At 36.9% G+C, this 27,834-nt stretch overlaps 1 protein-coding gene and 1 pseudogene across 1 annotated transcript in view; one reads left to right on the plus strand and one right to left on the minus strand.

Annotated features, from left to right (window-relative positions):
- Fam149b1 (family with sequence similarity 149 member B1) overlaps positions 1–27,834 on the plus strand; it is a 54,971-nt gene that overhangs the window by 23,073 nt on the left and 4,064 nt on the right. The window contains 8 exon segments of the mRNA XM_076834915.1: positions 10,695–10,859; positions 12,800–12,987; positions 20,848–20,972; positions 21,466–21,569; positions 24,421–24,645; positions 25,149–25,272; positions 25,518–25,643; positions 27,631–27,703. Coding sequence (XP_076691030.1) covers positions 10,695–10,859; positions 12,800–12,987; positions 20,848–20,972; positions 21,466–21,569; positions 24,421–24,645; positions 25,149–25,272; positions 25,518–25,643; positions 27,631–27,703 — 1,130 coding nt within the window.
- LOC143381491 (putative divalent cation/proton antiporter TMEM165 pseudogene) lies at positions 6,815–9,331 on the minus strand (annotated as a pseudogene).

Genomic DNA, 27,834 nt, shown 5'->3' on the forward strand with positions numbered 1-27,834 from the left:
CTGCACTACAGAACATCTTCAGCAAAATATTCCACAAAGAGGAAATGAAAAACAATGATGAAATCAGCAGAGAGAGGTATTACACTAAAGGAAAAATCTACCAAAAATAAACAAAAATGGCTGGGAATACAAATTATGTCTCAATAATAACCCTGAATGTTAATGGCCTACACTCATCAATCAGAAAACATGGAATAGCAGATTGGATAAAAAAAAATATGCAACAATATGCTGCCTCCAAGAGACACCTCTCATAGGAAAAGACATCCTTAGACTGAAGGTGAAAGGTTGGGAAAAATCATACCACTCACATGAACTGAGGAGGCAAGCAGGGGTTTCATATCAAATAAAGGAGACTTCAAACTAAAGTCAACAAAAAAGGATAAAGAAGGACAATACATATTACTCAAGGGAACCACATACCAACAAGACTTAACAATTATAAATATATATACCAATGGAGCATCTACATTCATCACTCAAATTCTTCTCAATTTAAGAGTCAAATAGACCACAACACAGTAATCTGGGGTGACTTCAGTTCACATCTTTAATTGCTAGATAGATCTTCCAAACAAAAGCAAAAGAAAAAAAAAACTATAGAACTCAATACAATCAATAACTTAGACTTAATTGACATATATAGAATATTTCATCCTTCAATGAGAGAATGTACTTTCTTTTTTAAAAAAAATTATATTTTTAGTTGGACACAATAGTTTTATTTTGTTTATTTTTATGTGGTGCTGAGCATCGAACCCAGGGCTTCGAACATGCTAGGCAAGCGCTCTACCACTGAGCCACAATCCTAGCCCGAGAATACACTTTCTTCTCAGCAGCACATGAATTCTTGTCTAAAATAGATCATATATTATGCCACAAAGCAACTCAGTAAATATAAAAAAGTAGAGATACTACCCTGCATTCTATCAGATCATAAGGGAATGAAATTAAAAATCAATGATAAAATAAGAAATAAAATTCACTCCTACACCAGGAGACTAAATAATATGCTACTGAATGAACAATGGGTTACAGAAGACATAAAGGAAGAGATTTAGAAAGTTTTAGAGGTGAATGAGAACACAGATACAACATATCGAAATCTCTGGGACACTATGAAAGCAGTTATAAGAGGAAAGTTCATTGCATGGAGTTCATTCCTTAAAAGAAGAAAAAGTCAACAAATAAATGACTTAACATTACATCTCAAAGCCCTAGAAAAAGAACAAATTAGTACCAAAAGCAGTAGAAGACAGGAAATAATTAAAATCAGTTGAAATCAATGAAATTGAAACAAAAGAAACAATTGAAAAAATTGACAAAACAAAAAGTTGGTTCTTTGAAAAAATAAGTAAAATTGACAGACCCTTAGCCATGCTAATGAAGAGAAGGAGAGAGAAAACTCAAATTACTAACATATGTGATAAAAAAGGAAATATCATGACAGACACTAAAGAAATACAGAAGAAATTAGAAATTATTTTGAAAACTTATACTCCAATAAAATAGGAAATATCAAAGGCATTGACAAATTTCTAGAGTCATAATTTGTCCAAATTGAATCAGGATGATATATGCAATTTAAACAGATCAATTTCAAGTGACAAAATAAAAGAGGCCATCAAAAGTCTACCAACCAAGAAAAGCCCAGGACCTGATGGATACAGAACCGAGTTCTACAAGACCTTTAAAGAACTAATAACAATACTCTCCTGATTTATTTCAGGAAATAGAAAAAGAGGGAGCACTTCCAAACTCATTCTATGAGGCCAATATCACCCTGATTCCAAAACCAGGCAAAGACACATCAAAAAAGAAAACTTCAGACCAACATCTCTAATGAATATAGATGCAAAAATTCTCAATAAAATTCTGGCAAATTGAATACTAAAACATATCAAGAAGATTGTGCACCGCGATCAAGTGGGATTCATCCCAGGGATGCAAGGTTGGTTCAGCATATGGAAATCACTAAATGTAATTCATCACATCAATAAACTCAAAGATAAGAATCATATGATCATCTCAATAGACACAGGAAAAGCGTTCAACAAAATACAGCACCTCTTCATGTTAAAAACACTAGAAAAACTAGGTATAACAGGAACATATCTCAACATCTTAAAGGCTATCTATGCTAAGCCCCAGGCCAACATCATTCTAAATGGAGAAAAATTGAAGGCATTCCCTCTAAAAACTGGAACAAGACAAGGATTCCCTCTTTCTCCACTTCTATTTAACATAGTTTTTGAAACACAGGCCAGAGCTATTAGACAAAAGAAATTAAAGGGATACACATAGGAAAACAAGAACTCAGATTGTCACTATTTGCTAATGACAGGATTCTATACCTAGGAGACCTTAGAAGTTCCACCAGAAAACTTGTAGAACTAGTGAATGAATTCAGCAAAGTAGTAGGATATAAAATCAACACCCATAAATCAAAGTCGTTTCTGTATGTCAGTGACAAATCCTCAGAAATGGAAACAAGGAAAACTACCCCATTTACAATAGCCTCAAAAAAGAACAGAAAAAAGAACAGGAAAGAAAAGAAAAAAAAAAAAACATCTGAGACTCAACGAAAAAGGTAAAAGATCTATATAATGAAAATTACAGAACCCTAAAGAAATCAAAGAAGACCTTAGAAGATGGAAAGATCTACCTTGCTCTTGGATAGGCAGAATTAATATTATCAGAATGATGATACTTTCAAAAGCACTATACATATTTAATGCAATTCTGATCAAAATCCCAATGACATTCCTCATAGAAATAGAAAAAGCAATCATGAAATTCATCTAAAAAAATAAGAGACCCAGAATAGCTAAAGCAATCCTTAGCAGGAAGAGTATACCAGATGGCATCACTATACCAGACCTTAAACTATACTACAGAGCAATAGTAACAAAAACAGCATGGTATTGGCATCAAAACAGACTGGTGGACCAGTGGTACAGAATTGAGGACACAGACACTAACCCACAAAATTTCAGTTATCCTATAGTAGACAAAGGTATACCAAAAACATGCATTGGAGAAAAGAACAAATGGTGCTCGGGAAAACTAGAATTCCATATGCAACAAAATGAAATTAAACCCCTATCTCTCACCATGCAAAAATCTCAACTCAAAGTGGATTAAGGACCTAGGAATAAAACCAGACACACTGTATCTAATAGAAGAAAAAGTAGGCCCTAATCTCCATCATGTGGGATTAGGCCCCAGCTTCCTTAATAAGACTCCTTTGCCGCAAGAATTAAAATCAAGAATCAATAAATGGGATGGACTCAAATTAAAAACTTTCTTCTCAGCAAAAGAAACAATCTGTGAGGTGAATAGAGAGCTTACATCTTGGGAGCAATCTTTACCCTTCACATATCAGATAGAGCACTAATCTCTAGGGTGTATAAAGAACTCAAAAACTTAAACACTAAAAAAAAAAAAAAATAACCCAATCAATAAATGGGCCATGGACCTGAATAGACACTTTTCAGATGATGATATACAATCAATTAACAAATATATGAAAAAATGTTCATCATCATTAGCAATTAGAGAAATGTAAATCAAAACCACTATAAGATTTCAACTCACTCCAGTCAGAATGGCAGCTATTATGAAGACAATAAGTGTTCTCGAGGTTGTGGGGAGAAAGGTCCACTAATACACTGCTGGTGAGACTGCAAATCGGTGCAGCCAATATGGAAAGCAGTATGGAGATTTCTTGGAAAATTGGGAATGGAACCACCATTTGATCCAGCTATCCCTCTCCTCAGTCTATACCCAAAGGACTTAAAACAGCATACTACGGGGACAGGGCTACATCAATGTTTATAGCAGCGCAATTCACAATAGTTAAACTGTGGAACCAACCTAGAGGCCCTTAAATAGATGAGTGGATAAAAAAAAAAATGTGACATATATACACAATGGAATATTACTCAGCAATAAAAGAGAATAAAAACATAGCATTTGCAGGTAAATGGATGGAGTTAGAGAAGATAATGCTAAGTGAAGTTAGCCAATCCCAAATAACCAAATGCCAAATGGTTTGTTTGATATAAGGAGGTTGATGCATAGTGGGATAGGGAGAGGGAGCATGGGAGGAAGAGATGAACTCTAGATAGGGCAGAGGTGTTGTGGGGGGAAGGGGCATGGGGTTAGAGAATGATGGTGGAATGTGATGATCATTATTATCCAAAGTACATGTATGAAGACATGAATTGTTGTGAATTATACTTTGTGTACAATCAGAGATATGAAAAAATGTGCTCTGTATGTCTAATAAGAATTATAATGCATTCTGCTGTCATATATAAATTTAAAAAGCAGTATATATATAATGGAATATTCTAAATGCAGCCTTAAAAAGGAAAATCCTGTCACATCCTACAATTTGGACTTGTGTTTAAGACATTATGCTAAGTGAAATAAGCAATTTTAAAGGGGAAAATAATGTATGAGTTCTCTCATATGAAGTAACAACTAATATAGTTAGAATCCTAAAAACAAAGTAGAAAGATGTTCATTAGGATTAGGGAGCAAGAAGAGAGAGTTTAATAGGTGTTAGAATTTCAGTTTTGCAAAATGAATTATAGAGATCTGTAGTACAGCAATGTGAATATACTTAACACTACTGAACCATACACTTAAACATGATAAATCTTATATGTTTTTTACGACATGTCATTCAAGTAGTAAGGTATAGCTGCTAATGTTATAGTCCTCTTCCCTCATGTTTCTCATTACAAATTACAGATTTTGCTTTCATTTTCTTTGATTTTTTTTTTTTAACAACAGTTCTAAATGCAAGAGTTACTCAGGCAAATTGCAAGTCAGATTTTTTTTTTTTAAGATGTAAACACTGTCATGGAGACATTCTACTTCAATTCTTCGTACAGAGCCATCCACAATCATATTTCCTATTTAGGTTTGTGTTTACTTCCTCTTAGCATCATAAATCCACCTTCATGTAAATTTCCTCTTGCAGTCATTTCTAGAGTTCCATTGGAGATAAGGTTGGTCTGAGAGTGGCCAGCTGTACTTTTAAGATACTAGGCTGGAGCCAGGCCCAGTGGTGCACGCCTGTAATTCCATCGGCTTGGGAGGCTGAGATAGGAGGATCATGAGTTCAAAGCCAGCCTCAGCAAAAGCAAGGTGCTAAGCAACTCAGTGAGCCCGTCTCTAAAAACAAAATACAAAATAGAGCTGAGGATGTGGCTCAGTAGTCGAGTGCTCCGAGTTCAATCACCAGTACCAAAAAAAAAAAAAAAAAGATACAGGAAGGAGAGCTTTTGACTATTTGTCCCATCTGACCACTCTAGAGAACATCATAGCTTCCTCCATGAAGTCTGCAAACTCTGCCTCCTAAGGCCTATACATGGAGGGAGTGGCTTCAAATGAAGCTCTTTTTAATCAAGAAGCCTAGCAAAGTCATTTTATCCTCCATGCTGGAGGGGGCAGAATAAAGTGCCATTTTTTTTTCCTCTTCCAAGAGGACAGATCTCAATTTTTTTTTTTTTAAGAGAGAGAGAGAATTTTTTTAATATTTTTTTTTTAGTTTTCGGCAGACACAACATCTTTGTTTGTATGTGGTGCTGAGGATCGAACCCGGGCCGCACGCATGCCAGGCGAGCGCGCTACCGCTTAAGCCACATCCCCAGCCCCAGATCTCAATTTAAATATTACTACCAGAGCAACGTATTATTGGGTAAGACCACTATTATCTTTTTGTAAAACAAAAGAATTATAGATATTTAAGAAGTTAAAGGTTATTTTCAGGCACTGTAAATTTCCAAAGTCCAATGATTGAAATTCCTTTGTTAGAGAATACATTAGCAAGACAAGTTTATGATGTATAATATTAACTTGTTTTATGTTGCAGCTTTACTGGAAATGGAAACATTTTCCCTTTTTATCTGGCTGAAATTTCTTTTTTTAACAGAAAGGCCTGTTATTGGCTAGGTATACTTGTCCACCCCGCCCCCCCGCCACTGGTCATACCACTTTTATTTACATTGTATCTATGTTACATTATTTATTCAATATAGAAAAAATATTAATACATTCATAGTATTCTCTTTTAATTTGGTAATTCTACATTATCAAATATTGACTATTTTCGTATTGGGTGTCCTACCCAATTAAAAGAAAGAATGGACTTAGCAAACAATTCTAATTGCATCATTATATTTATATAATAAGTATTACCTTATTTGTCTCTTTTTTAAAAACAATCTAATTTTAAAAATACATAATTAAACTATTGCTTACTGGCTTAGGGAAATATTTTTTTAAAAAAGAATTTTTTTTTAATCTTTTCTAGTTGTCAGTGGACCTTTATTTTATTCATTTATATGTGGTGCTGAGACTTGAACCCAGTGCCTCACACATGCTAGGCAAGCACGCTACCACTAAACCACAATCCCAGCCCCCAAAAAGAAATTAATTCATTCTTTCCATAAGGAAATTTTTAAGGTAAACATCTGAAATGCCTCAGTGACCAAGGAGAATATATTTCTTATAAATGGGTCATATTGAAAGAAAACCAAGTAGTAGACCCCACTGCACAATGGTTCTGTACATACAAAACAGAAATGGGGACTATACTGACATAATTATGCTGCCAAAAAAGTCCACGCTGAGAAGTCAGGTTTCTTTTAAAAATCCATTTTACAAATAAAATCCGTGATTAACTGTTTTGGACATAATACTTTCATTAAATGGGTCAAACTCACAAATCATTGCTACAAAATACAGTATTTTCCATCACTTTTAGTTGTTATGTATACTATGTACAGAAAGACAATAGTTACCTTATACTAAATACAGATGAACGAATAGTGTGTTGAAAACCAGAATCAGGACACATAAATAGTGCAGAAAATGCAAAGGCCAAAAACACAACACTTCCTATTATCACAGTTCTGACAGAGATTTTTGTGTTATCATTCCTTCCTCCAATTACTGCCAATCCAGTGTATAATCAGTGTCCCCCTGTTCCACCCACCACTACACCCTAGGGATCCTCTCTAGCTGCCAGAACAATTGTAGTGAGATGAGAGCGATCTCCCCATTCTGCTAAGGATGTTAGTATAAGAGCTTGAACAAAAATGTGTGAAATAAAATGCAGCCACGTTTTCTGAGGTATTGTTGTGCTTGTACCCGTTTCAACATCTCCTGATCCATTTAAGAGTTTGGTTCATTGAAATCCTTCATCCTTCTTCTTTAGTTCTGCTTGAACTTCTTCCAGTTCCTCTTGACCTGCATCTGGGCTTATCTTTAAGCCTTCCCGAAGCATTCTAATGCCAAAAATGGCAAAAAATGCAGTTAAGACATAATACCTGTACACCCTGGGGATGATGGTGGTAGCATAGCCAAAGAGAACTGATAAGCAAGTCATCAAGGTCAAGCATAGCCCCAGCCAACACTGTCAATCAGTTATAGCGCATCACCATGATGGTGGCTATGAAAAATGTCTTATCACTCAATTCAGACACAATGATGACTGATATGGCAGCAACAAATGCATAAATAAATCCCAAATTATTTTGTGTAGCTGACTCTTCATTATTTGTATGAACTTGGGCTTCTGGAGTACATCCTTTCTTGGCCCCTGCACACCAGCAGGCTGTGGCTTCAGTTGCTGGGCAGCTAACAGCGGTTCCTTGTGGTGGCTAAGGTCTTTGTCTGGTCCAGCGCAGACCCTGACTTCGAACAACAGCAAAGGACCCAGCAGGAGCAGAAGTAGCCAGGCGCCATCTCACCTAGCCAGCCGCCCACACACCTATACCTTTTTTTTTTCCAAAGCAAAAAATTGCATTAGTAAACACCAACTAAAAATGATACATTATGGAATAATATAATAGTACAATGACGTACGGAATGTTGGGTACTCAACTGACAACCTTCAATTTTGTCATGACAGTAAAAAGACCCTATTATCATTACTTTTATAAAGAAGAGAAATAATGCAAAAAATCATGATGTACATAATCTCAAGGACAGTCCTTTTCAAGAAAGGCTATATTGATAGTCTTGCTGGTCATTGTCCATATTTTACTCATTTTTGTTTAGATAAATAAAAATTTTGTCAAAGATTAGCATAAATCTGTTGACCAGAATTTGGGAACCACTGTTTTAGAATTTCAAAACACTTAACCTTAAATCTCAGATTTAAAGGAGTTTATAAATTGTAATACCAGCTGGTTTAGGTGTATTGGTTGTCCCGACTGTGCCCCTTAGCCCTCACCCTTCCATCTGCATGTCTCCTGCTGTAGCCCAGGCTCTTGTCAGCTTACTAGCTCTTGCTCCATCTTTTCAATAGCCTCCTAACCACCTTTTCTTCTTCACCACCACCACAGTGATCTTCTAATGCAAGAATTTTGACACTCTCCATTGCTATAAATTACTGAATTGATACACAAAGTGATACCAAGAAGGAAAGACTTTATTACTAGTCACATTCTACTAATGCTCAGAGGCAGGTTGGTTAGAATAACAGATTTTTTCAAAGCTGGCTCCCAGGAAGATAGAAGAGACATTTTCTATCTCAAATCTCCATCTTCAAGTGTTCAGGGGCATAGTAGGTTTTATGAGAGTAGAGGGGGCACAATGGGACAAAAAGCAGGAAATAAACATATAGATTTAGCTATGTTGTGGTAATCAGAAGCACGTCACAATCTGTTTCCCCAGTGCCCATCTGGGCCATGGGGCAGCCCCTCAGCCTCCATCCTTGGTATGAGAAGTTCAGGAGCTAAAACAATTCTAAGCTTGCATTTATTTATTTAGGTACTAGAGATTGAACCCAGGGGCACTTTACCACTGAGTTACATCTCCAGTCCTTGTTTTTTATTTTGAGACAGGATCTTGCTTAGTTGCTGAGGCTGGCCTTAAACTTGTGATCCTCCTGCCTCAGCCTCCTGAATCTGTTATTATAGGCATGTACCACCACACTTGGCCAATTCTGAGCTTTTGATTTCAGCCAAATTTTAAAAATTGTGGGCTGTTTCAAAAGTATTTCACAGTCTGGCCTCACCAGATGATAAACCACTTCCTATGATCCTGTACTCTATACTCTGTTAAATGGCTTAAGAAGTTTATTTCTCTTCATGTAAAAGAAGTCTGGAGGAAGGTACTCTAAATATAGTATAGTGGTAGCATGGTGTTTTCAGGGACTGACTCATTTCGTCCTTCTGCTTCACCATCCTAGCTCACAGTGTTTTCCCTGAAGTTTTCTTTGTGATCCAAGATGGGTGATAGAGCTTCAAACATGACATAGCAGAAAGGAGGAAAGGAAAACGTGCAAAAGGGTACCTTTTTTAGCCATGCCAGTTCCCTTTATGCATCCTTTCCAGAGTCCCACATAATAATTCTGCTGTATCTGACTGCATCTAGCTGCGAGGTAGCTGGGAAGTGTAGTCTTTGAGGGTATATTGCCTGCTTGAATTAAATTAAGATTAATTAGATTTTACCAGGAAAAGAAGGAAAAAATGGATATTGAAGGGTATGTAGATCCTCTGCCACATGTATATAGTTTTTATGAAATTACACATTTTATGAAATTAATGTACACATTTTGCAATCTTTTTAATGCTTAACATTTTATTGCGCACATTTTCCATTTTCTTCAACATTAAAAACTTCATAGGGGGCTGGGATTGTGGCTCAGTGGTGGAGCGCTTGCCTAGCACGGGCGGGACCCAGGTTCAATCCTCAGCACCACATAAAAAATAAAGGCATTGTGTTGTGTCCACCTATACCTAAAAAAAAAAATATTTAAAAAAACTTCATAGTAATCCATTCACGAAAAAAACATTATTAAGCAACCCATTTTAAATCCTCTATTTTGAAACAATTGGGGCTAGTTTTGATTTGGGGCAATTATAAACGAGTCAGTGATAATTTTTTTAAACTTGGGAATGAACCCAGGGCCTTCAGCATGCTAAGCATGCACTCTACCACTATGTCACACCCCCAACCCCTCTGTGATTATAGTTCTTATAGCTAAATCTTATAATTCATGTCCTTAAATGATATCCCTACAAATGAAACCATTGAATCAAAGAGGATGTTATTTTAAGGTTTCTAATACATGATTCCAAAATGTCTTCCAAAAGATAGCCTTGTTGAAAAATGTTATAGGTTTCTTCTTTTTCCCATTTAAAAAGAAATACTTAGGACACAAAAAAGAATAGAGAATAACACAGAGTATAAATTGGGTGTATTTACTATTTGGTTAAACTGAAGCATTTTCAAAAATTATATTGCTCACATGCTTAAATAAATGAGTCATCACCTATTTACTGAGTGTTTGGATATGAATGGAAATTTAAATATTATTAAGATCCTTGCCTTTGATGAGCATGCATTTTTGAGCAGTGATGAGATTATTGAAATTGGCATGTTTTAAGGTACCTCTGGAGGTTTTGTTAAAAACTTAGTTTATAGCTATAGCTATTTGAATCTGAGAAGATAGCAAGCCATATTAGATAGTGTGCAGTGCTCCTAAGCAGAATAGGTCTGTGGACATTATATAATCTTCCTGTTCTGTGAATTAATAAATTTAAGATTAAGAATAGTCCAGGAAGGGGTTCCCCAGAGCAAGGGGTTTGAACTAAAAGACATGTGACTTATTGTGAGAAATGTTTATATTGTACATAACTAATATTTGTTTTTTCCCCTATTCCCAGATTTGGCATAAGAGGAAAGAAGTTACATTTTTCACCTTCTTATGCTCAAAAAGTATCTTCCATTGCCAGATCCCCTGGTTTGTGTGCTGTGGAAAGAGAAGAAGACTGTATAATCTTCTCAGAAGGAATAATTGAGGAATACCTAGCTTTCGACCATACAGATATGTGAGTTTTGTTTAAGCTATTTTTTTTTAAATATTTTTTTTTTTAGTTGTAGATGGATACAATGTCTCCATTTTTATTTGTTTATTTTTATGTGGTGCTGGGGACCAAACCCGGGGCTCATGCATGCGAGGCAAGCGCTCTACCACTGAGCTACAATCCCAGCCCTTGTTTAAGCTTCTTTACTCCCCTTCTAGTTTGTGTATTAATATCTATTTGTTCTAAACTGAGAATAACAATATTACCTATAATTAGCTCTATACCAGTGTGTGGTTTGTCAGTTAGCTCAAGTATCCAGACTTCATGTTCTTTGCTATTGCTTCCACATACTAGGCTTCCTTGATATTTTCTTCCTTCACACATCATTGCCTTTTCCTGCGATCAGAGACCTTATTTTTTAATTTATTTTATTATGTTGCAGTACTGATGATTGAAACCAGGGCTTTACACATGCTATGTGTGTTAGTGAGCTTTTCATCAGCATGTCCAAAATACCTGTTGGGAACAACTTAAAGGAGGAAAGATTTATTTTGGCTCATGGTTTCAGAGATCTTAGCTCATGATTGGCGAGTTCCATTGCTTTGGGCTTGAGGCAAAGCAGAACATCATAGCAGAAGGACAGCAGAGGAACGCTGTTCAACTCACGACAGCCAGAAAACAGAGAAGAAAAGACCAGCAATGAGACACAGTCCCCCAAGAGCACATCCCCAGCAACCTAATTCACCCAACCACGCCCACCACTAGTCCCTTCAGCTATTAGTGGATTAATCCATTGATGAGAGCTGAACCTCCATGATCTAATCACTTCCCAAAAGCCATACCTCTAAACATTGCTGCATGGGGGACCATTCCTTAAACACCTGAGACTTTGGGGGACATTCCAGATTCAAACTATAACACTAGACAAGTGCTCTGCCACTGAGCTACATTCCCAACTCTTTTAAAAAAATTGTTCTTTTTAGTTATACATGAGAATAAAATGTATTTTGACATATTAGACATACAGGAAATATAACTTCCCATTCTTGTGGTTGTACATGATGTGGAGTTACACTGGTCGTGTATTCATATATGAACATAAAAAATTTATGTCCAATGCATTCTACTGTCTTTCCTATTCCCACTTCTTCTCCCTTCCCTTCATTCCCCTTTGTCTAATCCAATGAACTTCTGTTTTTCCCTCCTGCCCTGTTAGCATCCACATATAAGAGAACATTTGGCCTTTAGTTTTTTTGATTGACTTATTTCACTTAGCATGATAGCGTCTAGTTCTATCCACTTACTGTCAAATGTCATAATTTCATTCTTCTTTATGGCTGAGTAATATTCCATTGTGTATATGTATACCACATTTTCTTTATCCATTTTCATCTGTTGAAGGTCCCAACTCTTTCTATTTTGACATAAGGTCTTGCTACATTGCCTTGGCTGGCCTCAAACTTGTGATCTTTTTATAGTTTCCTATTTAATTTTTGAGAGTTCTGCTGCCTCAGGATAACCTCCATTGTAAAGGCCTGGAGATAGTTCTCCCAATCCCAAGCCAGTTCCAGAATTTGATTTGCCTTCATTTATAATTTATCTCTGTGTGATAGACAAACATGTCTAATTTGGGAGACATGACTAATTGGGAATTTCTGGGTCACAAGTACAAGAGTCTCCAGAAGAGCCTTAGAGGAGCTTTTATGCATTTAGCTCCCCTCCTTTTTAGCAGAGTAGTGGGGAAGGTTGGAGGTTTTACAAAGGAAAAAAAAAAGGAAATGTAGTCTTCCCTGTTGAGAACTCCATTAGTTCACAAGGCTGCTTTAATTCTGTGTGCTACATACACTGGGCAAGGAGGAGGGTAGGATGGTATCACCAGTCACATTCCTAAGAAGCATAAAGGACAATGGTGGACACTCAGTGAAGAGTAATCATCAAATTTTTTCATCTTGCTTCTATTCCAGGGAAGAGGGATTTCATGAAAATAAATCAGAAGCAGCTACAAAGAAACAGAAATTAGGGTACCCTCCCATTGCTCCATTTTACTGCATAAAAGAGGACATTCTTGCTTATGTGTTTGACAGTGTGTGGAGCAAAATTGTGAGCTGTTTGGAGCAACTGACACGTAGTCACTGGGAGGGATTTGCTTCTGGTAAGAATCTTTGTGAAAACATTGTCAAAAATAATTGTTTATGATTTCTGAAGCCTAACCAGTCCATTAGATTTATGCTTTATTGTGAAAAGGGGATGTATGAGAGAGAGGAAAACCAGTGTCTTTTCCTACTTTCACACACTGCAACAGTTATGACACCTAATATATAAAGGGTTTTCCACAAATACCCACCAGATTCTCTAGCAGATACCACCTGGGGTGGTCCTATGATTCAGACCAATATTGATACTATCAACATGGAGCTAACATCAGATCCCACAGGGTAAGAGGCTCAGTTTCACAAGACTGCCCCACTTCAGATCACAGTTGCAAGCCTTAGGTTGTGACCTGGGCTTCTGACCAACCAAATATAAATCAGGATTCCTGTGACACATGCCCTGATCCCCCACAGGTTTGATTAATTTGCTGGGATGGTTCACAGAACTCAAGGAAAGAGTTATTTATGTTTACTAGTTTATTTTAAAGAATATTACAAGGATACAGATGAATAGCCAGATGAAGAGATACACAGGGCAAAGTATGGGAGAAGTGGGGGTGCAGAGGTCCCATGGCTTCTCTGGACACTCCACCCTCTAGGCTTCTCCACATATTCAGCAATCTGGAAGTTCTTTGAATCAGTCCTTTGGGGTTTTTATGGGTGCTTCATTACATAGACAGGATTGAGTAATTCAGTGGCCACTGATGATCATCTCAACCTTCAGCTCCTCTGCCCTCCAGAGGTCAGAAGGATGAGGCAAGACTGAAAGTTTGAAGGCTTCTAATCACTTGGTTGTTTCCCCCAGGCAGTCAGCAACACCATCCTTAGACTATCCAGGATCCAGGATATTGCTTTGGAGATGCCAAGGGTTTTAGGAGTTATGTGCCAGATCTCAGGGAAGATACCAAATATATTTTTATTATTATATAACAATATCATAGTGGGTCTGATTCATGTTTGTATATCCCATAGAAACTAGCCAATATTTTGAAAATATTTGAGAATGGGTAGATGAACAGTAAGGATTAGTCTATAACGCTCAGACAGCTTGTTTCTCCTTGAATATAATGATTGGTGAGGAAAAACCACATGCAAGTAGCACATACTTTTTCAGACTGCTTGACTAAAAAGTAATTGCCATATAACCAACTGCATGTATTTAAAACATACAATTTGAGGGCTGGGGTTGTAACTCAGTGGTAGAGCATTTGCCTCACATGTGTGAGGCACTGGGTTCAATTCTCAGCACCATGTATAAATAAATAAATAAAATAAAGGTCCATTAACAACTAGAAAAAAATAAAACATACAATTTGAAAGTTCTATCTATAAACACATGAAACCATCACCACAGTCAATTATAGTGAATATATCCATCAACCCTAGAAGTTCATGTACTCTATACCTGAGGTTGTGTGACCCACACCATCCCCAAGAAATCATTATGTTGAGAGAAAGAAGCCAGCCAAAGAGTGGTCTGCTTTCTATCACCATAGATTAGTTTGTATTTTGTGGAGTTCCTATGAATAGAGTCTGATAGGATGTACTATTTTTGTCCTGCATTTCACTCAGCATAATGATTTTGAGATTCCTTCATTTCATTGTGTATACAATTTATTCCTTTTATTGTTGAGTAGTATTTAGTTGTACCAGTTTGTTTATCCATTCATCTACCAATGGACATTTGGATTGTGTTCTACTTTGAGCTATTCTATATGAAGCTGTTATGAACAGTTCTGTAGAATAATTCAGTGGCATATATTTCCATTTCTCTTAGGTAAATTCCTAGTACTAGAAATGGCTGAGTTACATGGTTAAATATATATATTTAACTTGGGAATTATTTATATGGGCTCTTCTGTGTTGCTCAGTAAATTATTGCAAACTTAATAGCTTTTAACAATATACATTTATCTCACATTTGTAAGTCAGAATCTAGAACAGCTCAGCTAGTCCTTTGCATAGGGTTCATAAGGCTGTGATCAATCTATTGACCAGAGCTGGGTTCTCATGTATAGGCTCAACTAGGAAAATATCTACTTCTTTTGTGTGTTCTCAGAGCATACAGGTCTGTGGCTATGGTATTCATAGCAGCTTTTTTTTTTTTTTCCCATCCCCAAAACTAGCAAGGCCAGCCTTTTTTCCCCAAAACTAGCAAGGCCAACGTATCTAATAAGAATTTAAGAAAATAATTCATGTGCAGTAGCATCAAAAAGAATACGATATTTATAAATAAATATAAAGGAAGTGCAAGAGTTTTATACTGAAAACTATAAAACACTATAGAAAAAAAAATAGAGGAGACCTAAAGACTTGGAAATACATCTTGTATTCATGAACTGGAAGAGGTAACATTATTAAGATGACAGTACTCCCCATATACATCTTACAGGTTTAGTGCAATACTTGTCAAGTATCCAACTATCTGGTCTGGGCATGTAGCACAGTTGTGGAGCATTGCCTAGCATGTGAAAGGCTCTGGGCTTAATCTCCAGCACCACAGGAAATGAAGGGAAGCTGAGGCAGCCTCAGCAACTTATTGAGGCCCTATCTCAAAATAAAAAAAATAAAAAGGGTTCTGGGATGTATGTAGCTCAGTAGTAGGGTGTCCCTAAGTTCAATCCCTAGTACCACAAAAAAAAAAAAAAAGAAAGAAAAAGGAAAAAGAAATTTAAGACTTTCTGTATCAAAACATATTATGAAGGAAGCCAAAAACAACCCACAAAATGGGAAAAATATTTACAAATCATTACCTGACAAAGGTCTAGTAACCAGAGCAGATTAAGAACTGTAATTTAATAATAAAAAGGACAAACAACCCAATTTTAAAAATGGGCAAATAACTTGAGTAGGTATTTCTCCAAAGATAATATATAGTCAATAAGCACATAAAAAGATCCTGTTTCTCATTAGGCATTAGGGAACTACAAATCAAAACCACATTGAGATCCCACTATGATGGATAGATATGTATATATTATATATTATATGTAATATATATATGATTTGTATTTATATAACATTTTTTATAATTTTTTTTAAGTTGTGGAAGGCCACAATACCTTTGTTTTATTTATTTATTTTTATGTGGTTCTGAGGATCAAACCCAATGCCTCACACATACAAGGCAAGAACTCCACCACTGAGCTACAACCCCATAACATTTTTTTTTTTTTTAAAGGAAAGTAACAAATGGTGAGGATTAGCAGAAATTAGAACCCTTGTATAATGATGAGAATGTGAAATGGTGCAGTCATTGTGGAAGGTTTGGCAGTTCCTCAAAATATTAAATATAAAATTACCATATGACCCAGAAAATTTCACTCCTAAGTATGTAGCCAAGAGAACTGAAAACATATGTTGTCCTCAAAAAACTTGTCCATGAATGTTCATAGCAATATTATTAATAATAGCCAAAAGTGGAAACAACTCAAAAGTCTATCAGTTAATGAATGTGTAAACAAAATTTAGTAGATATTCAGTTATGAACTGAATTATTTCCCCCCTTAAAATTATGTTGAGGCCCTAACCCTCAATGTGATTGTATTTGGGAACAAGACCTTTAGGAAGCTAATTATGATTAAGTAAGGCCTTCTTATCCTTAATAGAAAAGCCACAGTGAACTCTCCATGTACACACAGCAAAAAGGTAGCCAAGAAGGATGTCCTTACCAGACCAGCCCTGATGGCATCTTGATCTTGGTCTCCAGACTGTGAGAAAATAAAATGTCTATTGTGTAAAACACCTGATCTGTACACTTTCATTCTGGTAGCCTTGCTGACCAAAACACCATGCGATGGGAATATTATTTAGCCATTAAAAGGAATTAAGTTTTAAAAAAAGGAATTACGTACTGAATACATGTTACAACCTGGATGAATCTTGTCATAACCTCACTCCCACCCCATTTGCAAATTTTAGGATTTTCTCTTTATCAATGATTTTAAGCAATTTGATATGATGTAACTTGATGTAGTTCTCCTGATGTGTCTCCTGCTTAGAATTTGTTGAACTTCCAGAATCTATGGATTTATTGTTTGGCAAGTTTTCCACCATTATTTCTTCAGATACTTTGTCACCTATCATTTATTAGGAAGCTACTCACAAATTAGTCTATTTGATCATTAATCTCTTGGATAACTGATGCTTTAAAAAACATTTTTTTGGTTATGTTTTTTCTGTTTTTCATTTTTGGTAATTTCTACTGTTGTGCCTTCATGTACATTCATCTTTTCTTCTGCAATGTTAAATTTACTATGAAACTCATCCAGTTTCATCTCAGACATTGTCATTTTCATCTCAAGGTATGATTTGGCTGCTTTCATATCTTCCATATTTCTATTTATTTTTTTGAAAATGTGGCATAATTTGGACATCTATGTTAATTTGATTTTGGTTTTACTTATTTATATTCTGTCTTCATTACCTTTCCTGCCTGGTAATCCTTAAGTTTCAGGCATTGTGAGTTTATTTCTTACCCATTTTTATTCCTAAAGATCTTCTTGAGATTTGTTCTGGAATACAGTTAAAGTTACTTAGAAACCATGTGATTCCTTCTGGTCTTGCTTTTTAGTATTTTTTATTTTTTAGTTATTGATGAACCTTTATTATATTTAATTGTATGTGGTGCTGAGAAATCGAACCCAGTGCCTCACACATGCTAGGCAAACACTCTACCACTGAGCCACAACCACAGCCCCTGGTCTTGCTTTTATACTCAACAGATCTTACTCTTAGTGCCTCATAAATCAAGAGTTTCTTCTTGTCTAACTGATGGGAGTAGGCACTATTCCTGGTTCCATGTGAGCAGCAGGTACTATTCTCTTTCAGTTGGTTCTTTTTCCTCTGGTAGTTTTTCCTTACATATGCACTAATCAGTACACTTTGAATACTCAAAGGATGTACCACTTTCTCCCAGATAGCTTCGGTTTTTATGCATTTTTTATCTCTCTGGAACTCTGTCCTGTGAATCCTAACTGCCTTCCTCTCTCTGGACTCTCAGCTCAGGGTCCACCACATTCTGCCTTAGTTCTCCCTCCTTGTGCCATATCTTAGAAACTTGTTTCAGGCAATTATAGGACATATCTCATTAGTTTCTAATTTCAGGGCTCATTTTCTTTTATAACCTGTTGTCTGGTGTCTTAAAGCCACTGGTTTACTGTTGTATTGCTGTTTTAGGCAGTAAAATAGTCCCTTTTGCTCCCCCCCCCACCCCTGTAAGCAGAATTCCGGCAAATACTTTTTTTTTTTTTTTTAATGTTGCTGATTTCCCCTTTCACAATTTTTCAATGCTGGGCTATTATTTATTTAATTTTTTAGGGTTTTTTTGTTTGTTTGTTTTTTAGTTGTTGATAGACCTTTATTTATATGTGGTGCTGAGAATCGAACCCAGTGCCTCACACATGCCAGGCAAGTGCACTACTGCTCAGCCCCAGCCCCAGCCCCAGCCCCTGGGCTATGAATTTATATCCTTTTAGTTTATTTTTCTATGCACCCAGAAATTTATGTTATTTTACTGTATTATAATTGTGATTTTTTAGTTCTAAAGTCTAAAAAAGAAGATACTATCTTGAAATAGAGCTGGAGGATCTCTAACTGGTTTAATGGGTTGACTGAAATACTCTAAAACAGAAGTTAGCAAACTTTGTCTATACAGAGCCAGATAGCAAATATCTGTCTTTCCCAGCCGGCTATTCTCTGTGTGTTTACTCAGCTCTGCCCTTGTTACACAAAAGTAGCTATAAACAATATGCAAATGAATGGGCATGGGCATGGCTGCATACTCTCCTATGAGCTCAGTATTTGTTTTCCAAAAGACTATACATGAAGGTTAATAATGTACTGTGTGAAGAAAATAAACTGGAAACGATTCAAATGTCCATTAATAGTAGCATGTAATATATTCATATACTGGAATACAATACAACAATGAGAATGAAGTATCATTACAACTGCATTTACAAAAACAGTGGTAATGAGTGTGGGATTTCTGTGTGGCATGATAAGGAGGTCTGGAACTAGTTTGTGGTAATGGTTGTACATCACAAATGTAATTTTTTTTTAACCATACAAATGTAATTAATGCCACTGAATTGAATATTTTAAAATGGTAGGGTGAATTTTATGTTACGTGTATTTTATCATCATAGGAAAAAATACAGGTAGCAGATTTAGCCCATGGGCCTTATTTTGCCAACTCCTGCTCATGAGCAGGGTAGTGCAATGGTTAAAAGCACAAACTTGGTTGCCAACAACCTGGATTTGATTCCTAACACTAACTTTAACTCCCTAGCAATTTGCTTAACCTGTGCCTCAGTTTCTCATGAGGTGTTTAAGAGGTAAACATAATTACATTAAAGAATACAGAGCAGTTCCTGGAATATTTAAAAATACAATAGACTATTATTTTTGTCATAATACATGGAAGTATGGAAAAAGAATTCCTTCATTTTTGGCTCTGGTCTGACCAGTTGGTTATTGTGAAAGCCAACTTTTAGGCACTGGAATAAACCTATTCCTACTACTATAGCAACATTTTCTACCCATGTGAGGAAAAAAACCAAACTAGTCACATGTAACAGAACCATGTGACAGCTTGGTATTTTAAGGTTAATTTGTGAACTGTAACTCAAAATTACATGAAACTTTGAATACAAGAAGAATTCATATTGGTTTTACTTAGATGATTTCTCTTCTTCATTTTTGTAGCCATAATTGATAGTGAGAAATCCTAGTGTATTTTAGAAATACTAAAATGCAGTGTTTGGCAATTATGACTAATGATACTATGAACATTTTTGAATATTTCTCATATACATATGTGGAAAAGTTTCTCTAAGATATGTACGTCCCAAGGAATATGCATCTTCATTTTACCAATTCCTGTGCTCAGTCTCATCAGAATTTACCATTCTCTAATTTTTAATTTTTTGTCGGTATGTAAAGGGTGTTGTGCTTTTATTTCTCTATTTAAAAAATAAAGTTTAATTTACATACAGTAAAATCCTCCCATTTTAGTGTTCAGTTCATATTTTCTCTGAATGAAGGATAATTTCTTGAAATCTTTTTCTTCTGGTTCACTATCTTCCATTAACCTTCTGCTGAGGTTTTTTTTTTTTTTTTTTTTTTTTAAAGAGAGAGAGAGAATTTTATTATTTATTTTGTAGTTTTCGGCGGACACAACATCTTTGTTTGTATGTGGTGCTGAGGATCGAACCCGGGCCGCACGCATGCCAGGCGAACGCGCTACTGCTTGAGCCACATCCCCAGCCCTCTGCTGAGTTTTTAACCTTAATAACTTTAGTTTAGTTCTCTCTATAGCTTTATTATGTTCTTTTTAAAATCTGCTGGATCTTGTTCTTATTCATATTTTCAGTTGCTTTGTTTTACATTCTGACCCGTTCATTCCAATTTCTGAAGTCTTTTGCAGATCTGATTATGTTTTTGCTGCCTTTTTTTTTTTTTTCCAAGGAATCTTGTTTCCTTACAGATATGTGATTTTTAACAGTATTTTCTAATTTTACATTTCATCTGTGGGAACTCAGGTCTGAATTAAATAAACAGCACAGATGTAGAACAATTCCATCAACTCTAATAAACGTTCTGTCACATCACTTTGCTCTAGAAATCTTTACTTTTCCTTTTGCAGTGTGCCACAAGCATCGCCAGCATGAACAACCACTTGAAACTGAACTCTTGAAGGTTTTTTTTTTTTTTTAAACTATACAGGTGGTATGAAATTGGTCTACAGAAATGAGTGAAGCCTTGCTTGAGATTAGGAATTATCAGGGAAGATTTTTTTCATACTGTTGCTATGGGTCAGAAGATACCTATGGATAACCGAAGTCTGTTTCTTTGTTCAGATGATGAGAGTAATGTTGCAGCCACCAGACCAGATTCAGAAAGTCCCTATGGGCTGAGTGAATCACATACTTTGGTGTTACCTCGAGTGCCACAGTCCAAGGTGCTGTCTGTCACCTCAAATCTGGTAAGCCCCACAAGGGATGTGTCAGGGAGCCTTGGACTGTTCTCTTTAGAGGAAATTTACCCAGAATTGTTTAATTGTATTATTTATGAGTCATATTTTTCAGTACAATTGTGTTTATCATAAAAACCCAGTGACTCTTTGCATTGATCAGCTTCAGTTTAAAAAATTAGTAGCAAATTAGAATTGATAAGTAATTCTCTTTTTTGAAGAGACATCCATAAGGTATACAATCTAGAATCAACCATGTCGTCAGCTTTCGTCTAGGTTGATTGGGCATCCTTAACTTGCTGTCACTTAGGAATGCACAAGAAAGAAAAGGGCCTTGTCCTCTTGGGAGTACACTTTGGGCCTCAGGGCTACTGACCACAATGTAAAAGTCACAGGGAAAATGTATAAATGACCTAATTGGAAATATTTATGTTTGGCAAAGTTATGAAATCAAGCAGATACCTTCATCAACTGATGAAGAGTAATGTCTTCTTTTGACATGTAGATGAGTCTCTGTCAAGCAAGTGGTCATCAGCCAAATGCGAATCGTCTCTTGATTCATGGGATGCCTCTACAGCCAAGAAATCTCTACCTAATTGACAAGCTCCTGTAAGAAGTATAACATTTTAATAGAATTTAAGTAGATCACTGAGAAATAAAGGGAAAGCAAAGTCAGTCAATCAACATGCCTTTCTGAGTACCAATCACAGCGACACCTGGGGAGTAACACATCCAAAGCAAAAGGTCTCCACTTGCAGAGAGCTGATAAGTAAAAAGTGAAGACACACATGGGTAGAGAGACCTGACCATATAGGGCATCTTGTGATTGAGTGCTACCCAGAATGCATGCTATGACAGGCCAAAAGGAGAAGGCATTTTGATGGGTAAGTTTAAGTGGCGGTTTGGATAAGCTGAGAAAAGGAACAAGGCCATTCTAGGCAGAAAGAATAGTGTGGGAAACTTTTGGAGATGGGAAAATGCAAGATATTTAGGAGAGAGAAAAGACCAGTTTTGCTATAGGATAGGAAGAGAGGAGTCAGAATTTTAACACTTCTGATCAAAGATTACTGACAATCTTCTAGATTAAAATAGGCCATGGTATGATCAGTGGGCAAGGCTATGAAACTAATGAACCAATTATGGATGTTTTCAAATACCTTGTTTTTGAGATTCATCCATGTTGCACATGACCTCTATTTCCAAATAGTATTCCATTGTAAAAATGTGTCACAAATACACTCCTGTTACCACTTCATTTGTTTCCAGATTGGGACTATTATACATAAAGGCATTATAAATATTCTTGCATAGGTCTTTTTTTATGGACTTATGGTCATATTTCTCTTGGGTCAATACCTATAAGTGGAAGGGTGATGATAGATGTATGTTAATTGTCATGCTATTTACCAAAGTAGTTGCAGCATTTTACATTCCTGCCAGTTGTTAGTTTCAGCTAGGGAGCACATATATTTAAATCATGGTATTTAAATCAGGAATTTGAAGACAGATTTTATAGCAGTGGAAAACAGATTGGATTGCAGCAGGAAGAAATGAATGGAGTCTATAGTAGGATGCCAGCATAAACTGTAAGATACTGTCCTCCTGCTTGAGTGCAGACCAAGAAAGGAATGAACTATTCTAGGAGATACTTACAAAATGAAATTCTATAGAAATAGAGGAATCAATATCAGTTGTGAGATTTCAAGCTTAGAAGTTTTACCTGAAAGGATGAATTTCATTTAGGCTGTGAAGTTTACGATGATGGGCCATATCTTGGGAAATGTGAAGAGGTAAGATTTGGACATGAATCTAAGAAAGTTACCTATCTAAAGATGATAGTTGAACCCAGAATTATGAACAAGAAATCCACAGAAAATAAAAATTAACACAGTCTAAACATTCTGTAACAAAAAAGCCGTGAGGGCCAGTGGTGCATGCCTATAATCCCAGCGGCTGGGGAGCCTGAGGTAGGAGGATCTCAAGTTCAAAGCCAGCCTCAGCAACAGCGAGGTGCTAAGGAACTCAGATCCTGTCTGTAAATAAAATATAAAATAAGGTTGGGGATGTGGCTCAGTGGCCAAGTGCCCCTGAGTTTAATTCCTGGTATGCCCCTCGCTCCCCCAAAAAAGGCACGAGAGTATGTATTTTTTTAAAAAAGAATGGCTAAAGACAGGACAACTAAAAAGATCTTTTTGAAATCTTCAAGGTTTAGACCTATTCCTCCATGGTCATTCTCCTTTCAAAATCTTCTAAATTCTGAGGCATATTTTGCAATAAAGGACAAAAAAAATGTGGCCTGAAAGTTTGAGGAACTTGCTGAAAGCCATAGGGACAAGTGGCAGAATTTGGTTCCTTTATTCTTAGATTTGCCTTCCATTTCACTGAACTCTTGAATGTCTTACAATAATCAAACTTCCTCTCATCTGCTTTAAAACAAAAAGGGAGAATACCCCCAAATCAGTTGGGCAGCATTTAAGCTACTAAACTGTTTAGGCATGATATTTCATTTATCAGAGACCTTTTTAAAAAATAAATTTTTTAGTTGTAGTTAGACACAATACTTTCACTTTATTTTTATGTAGTGCCGAGGATCGAACCCAGGGCCTTGCACATGCTAGGTGAGCGCTCTTCCGCTGAGCCACAACTCCAGGCCCTATCAGAGATCTTAAGAGCTGTATTTTTCAATTTTTTGAAAATGAGGGTTCACAATTGTCCCCTACCCTTTGCAGCACAAGGCCTAGAACCTTTGCCTACTCCCAGCTTCCCAAGGACTCCAAATCTCTACCCCTATAGGTTCCAACTAGTTCAGCACTTTAATCTCTGCAGTGAGTGCCACATTGATGCCACAACTGTTCCCAAGCAGTAATATTTGCCTTTCTGCTGACATTCTCACAGCTGAAAAAGGGGAAAAGTCCCCAAATATAGGAGAGAGCAGATTTTTGGAAAGCACTGTGATGGCAGCTGAATAATGTACCTGCTTTCCCAAGTTTCCATTCTAGTAAATTATGTTTATGAATGAGCTGGGAGAAGTGGTGCACACCTATAATCCCAGCAGCTTGGGAGGCTAAGGCAGGAAGGAGGATCACGAGTTCAAAGCCAGTCTTGGCAAAAGCAAGGTGCTAAGCAACTGAGACCCTCTCTCTAAATAAAATACAAAATAGGGCTGTGGATGTGGCTCAGTGGTCAAGTGCTCCAGAATTCAATCCCCAGTACCCGCCCAGCATCAAAATTACGTTTATAATTGAAATAATGTCATCCTTTTTTAAAACTCTCATGCCTTCTTCATTCTAGATTACCTTCTGGAAACTGTTAACTGAAAGGTTTCTGTTTTGCTCTTTTTCGCCCCTGAATGTTTTACACTAAGGCTTAATTAAAAAACAAAACAAACAAAAACCCCCGAGACTAGTCTTCCCATACATGGTGATCTTTATTCATTGTGGGTTTCTGATTTGGCCACTAGAGATCTTGATGACAAGCTACTTATGAGGCCTGGGTCCAGTACCATCTTTTCAACCCGAAATTGGCCAAACCGAGCCTTGGAGCTTAGTACATCATGTCTGTCATATAAAGTGCAGTCTGCCAGGAGACGTAATCCCCCACCACGTACCCTTCATCCAATCAGCACAAGCCACTCACGCACCGGAACACCAAGACCTGTGGAAGAAATCCTCAGAGGATCACAAGTGTAGGTTTCAAAAGCAGAATTTCTGGAATCCCTGGTAAAACTAATCAATTTTACATAGAGAATGAAAAGACCAAAATCTGTTCCTAGAAACTAATCATTTAGAGTTAAATTTTGATGAAATAGACACTGGATCTTTCTGTTGATTTGGCTAAAAAATTTAGAGAATGGGAGATTGGGGGACTCTTTCCCCTGTAATCCCAGCAACTGGGGAGATTGAAGCAGGAGGATCACGAGTTGAAAGCCAGCCTCAGTAACTTAGATCCTGTCTAAAACCTACAAACTTGGGGATGGGGGTGTGGTTCAGTGGTGCCCCTGGGTCAATGCCCAATACCAAAAAACAAACAAAAACCCCCAAAAAACAAAATTTCCAAATCTTTGATTTACATTTGTGTAAAAACATGGGCAGAACTTAAAGTTCTAGGCTTTTTATTTCTCATCAATTTGCTTGTCTCATTAACAACTTTGTGCTTTCGCATCTTGGCTTTCACTGGTTGGATCTTCAGCCCTTTGGCAGTTGACTCGCTCTCCTCTCTCTCACCAATACCCCTGAGTCGAAATAATCTGCTGCCACCTATTGGCACAAGTGAAGTGGAACACCTGAGCCCTGTGGGGCCACAAAGGCAAATGGTATGTCTCTTTCACATTGCCTCTCTGTGTACTGATAAAGCCTCAGGGACAGCAATTCTGCAGGATTTGTGCTGTGGTCTTAATTTATATCATATTCTATCTAATGTACAAGCTGAATTCTAATTTATAACAGTGGAATTGAAACTGCTTGGCCCAAAGTTACTACATCTGCCTGGGTTGATGTGGGACATCTGAAGCCCCCACTAGAGTTTTAAGAGTTTCTGTAATTTTTATTTCCTCTGCAGAAACCCCATGGTGATTCCAGTCGAGCCCGAAGTGCAGTGGTGGATGAGCCTAACCATCAGCAGCCTCAAGATAGGCTCCTTTTATCTAACTTCTTCTCCAGGCCCAATACAACTCAGTCATTTATGGTAGAGTGACATGCTTCCTCTTTGCCGATGAGGAAGAGAACTGAGGGAAAAGAAATTAGTTAATATCTGACTTACCAAGAACCTAGATATTTCTGAGCACAAGCACAAAACTCCAGTATATACCAGATCAGCCTAACTTGCCTGTCTACCCTGCTTTTGTGGAATTACACCACAAGTGGTATCAGAATGAGGCAGATGTGTCAGGAAGAACGGGAAGAACGTTGATATTTTAAATGCTGACATTGCTTTACCATTTACTATATATTTACCACCTCTTTTAAGGAATAACAGAAAACTGATTGTTAGATTGGACAATGTGCACTGATCTTGCCCTTTTGCAGGTTGAGAGTGCAATCCCACCTCATCTGCTTTGTGGCAAAAGGGCTTGGATAGCCTAGGGAAGTGACTGACATCTCACACATTGTGGGGGTGCCCAATAACCTGGCCCCCCACATGATCCTACAACCATCAGCAGCTTCAAGAGAGGCTTTCAGGATGATGATCTGCAACCCACTTAACCCAGCTCATGACCCTTGAACCATAATTAGCCTGAGGCACTGCACAATCTCCCATCTGTTATAGAGTGATGAGAATAAGCGAGGGTATTTAGGGGGTTGGCCGAGCCCTGGCTCCCTTTGGAAGCTCTAGAGAAGAATCCTTCCTTACCTCTTTCTAGCTTCTGGCAATCCTTGGTATTCCTTGGATTGCAGTTTCATTGTTCTGATTTTTGCCTCAATCATTATGTGGCCTTCTCTTCCCTGTGAGTCTGTCCAATTTCTCTCTTAAAGCTAATTGTGAGGGGCTGGGGTTGTGGCTCAGTGGTAGAGTGCTTGCCTGGCATGTGTGAGTTACTGGGTTCGACTCTCAGCACCACATATAGATAAAGGGCCATTGAAAACTAAAAAAAAAAAAAAAAGAAAAAGAAAAAACAAATCTGTCCCTGAATTTAGGGCCCATCCTAATCTAGTATTACTCTACCTTAATTTGATAAAATCTGCAAAGATCCTATTTCCAAATATGTTCACATTCACAAGTTCCAGGCAGACATTAACTTGAGGAAGACACTATTCAACTTAGTAGACTTCAGGAAGCTTGCTTTAAGAGAAAACTCACTGAAAACAAGGGCAAAAAAGAACTGTGAGCATTTCTTATTCTTGGGGTTTAATGTAGACCCCAGAAAGTCTGAGAATATCTTGGTCTTCTCATAACTTAATCCAGAATATTTTTAAAGCTTATGTTCTAGAGCTATATTCTTTCCTATCTAAATTTAACTTTTCCTCAGGAATAAAATAGAATGAAAACACTTCAGGTCTCTTTTTATAATAGTAACAAAGTAAAAAATTCTCTTAGCCATTTCTCTCCCCATTTGCCCTCATAAGAGATGAACCAGTAGCTCATTGTAATTGAAAGACACTATCTGACCTTACAGAACCTTATTGTAGAATATAGGGCTTCATGGGAGAGGGGGATTCCCTAAATCTCCCAATTCAGCTCTCTTGATAAGGAATGGAAGGATGTTTTTTCATTCCAGAAGCCCCAGCAGAATGGTATAATTACATCTTGAGATGTAAATTTAAATTCCTTGAGATGTCTGAAATGTTGTTTTCTAAAGCTAAAAAGAAAATGTAAAGTTCAGTTCAGTGTGGTAACTTCATGGGTATTTCAGTATTGCTGAAAAAGTAGATTGTTTTAAAACTTAGCATGCAATAGATAAGTTAGATTAAACTCCCTTGAAGCCAATTAAAATATTAAATCATGGGATTTATAATATAGAGTCATACTAATAAAAGGCACAGAATGTGCAGTGGTTTTTTTGCTTTTACATGTCAATAAATGGCTTGGGATTGCCTAATAGGAATTCAATACAGGTTGGCACATGCCACCTTTTGCATTGGTGTCTATTTCAAGATTTTCCCTTGTAAACCTGCTGCAGTATTATCCTTTGGGAGAAGCTGTATAGTAAGATATCTCTCATCTTTTCTTTTAGCCAGAAACGCAGTATCATCGTTCACATGCACTTGAGTACCCTCATCAAGCCCGACCCAGTAGGGGATCTGCAGGTATGGTGGGGCTGCAGCTTTTATTTTTGCTGCAGTGTGGATGTTACACTTATCTTCCCTTTCTACAGATTTTTTTGTATTTAGTTTTTCTACATCTTTGTAAATTCCCTTAAAATTCATTTTGGAAGATG

This window comes from Callospermophilus lateralis, chromosome 15, assembly GCF_048772815.1.
Source record: "Callospermophilus lateralis isolate mCalLat2 chromosome 15, mCalLat2.hap1, whole genome shotgun sequence".
NCBI classification, from domain to species: domain Eukaryota; kingdom Metazoa; phylum Chordata; class Mammalia; order Rodentia; family Sciuridae; genus Callospermophilus; species Callospermophilus lateralis.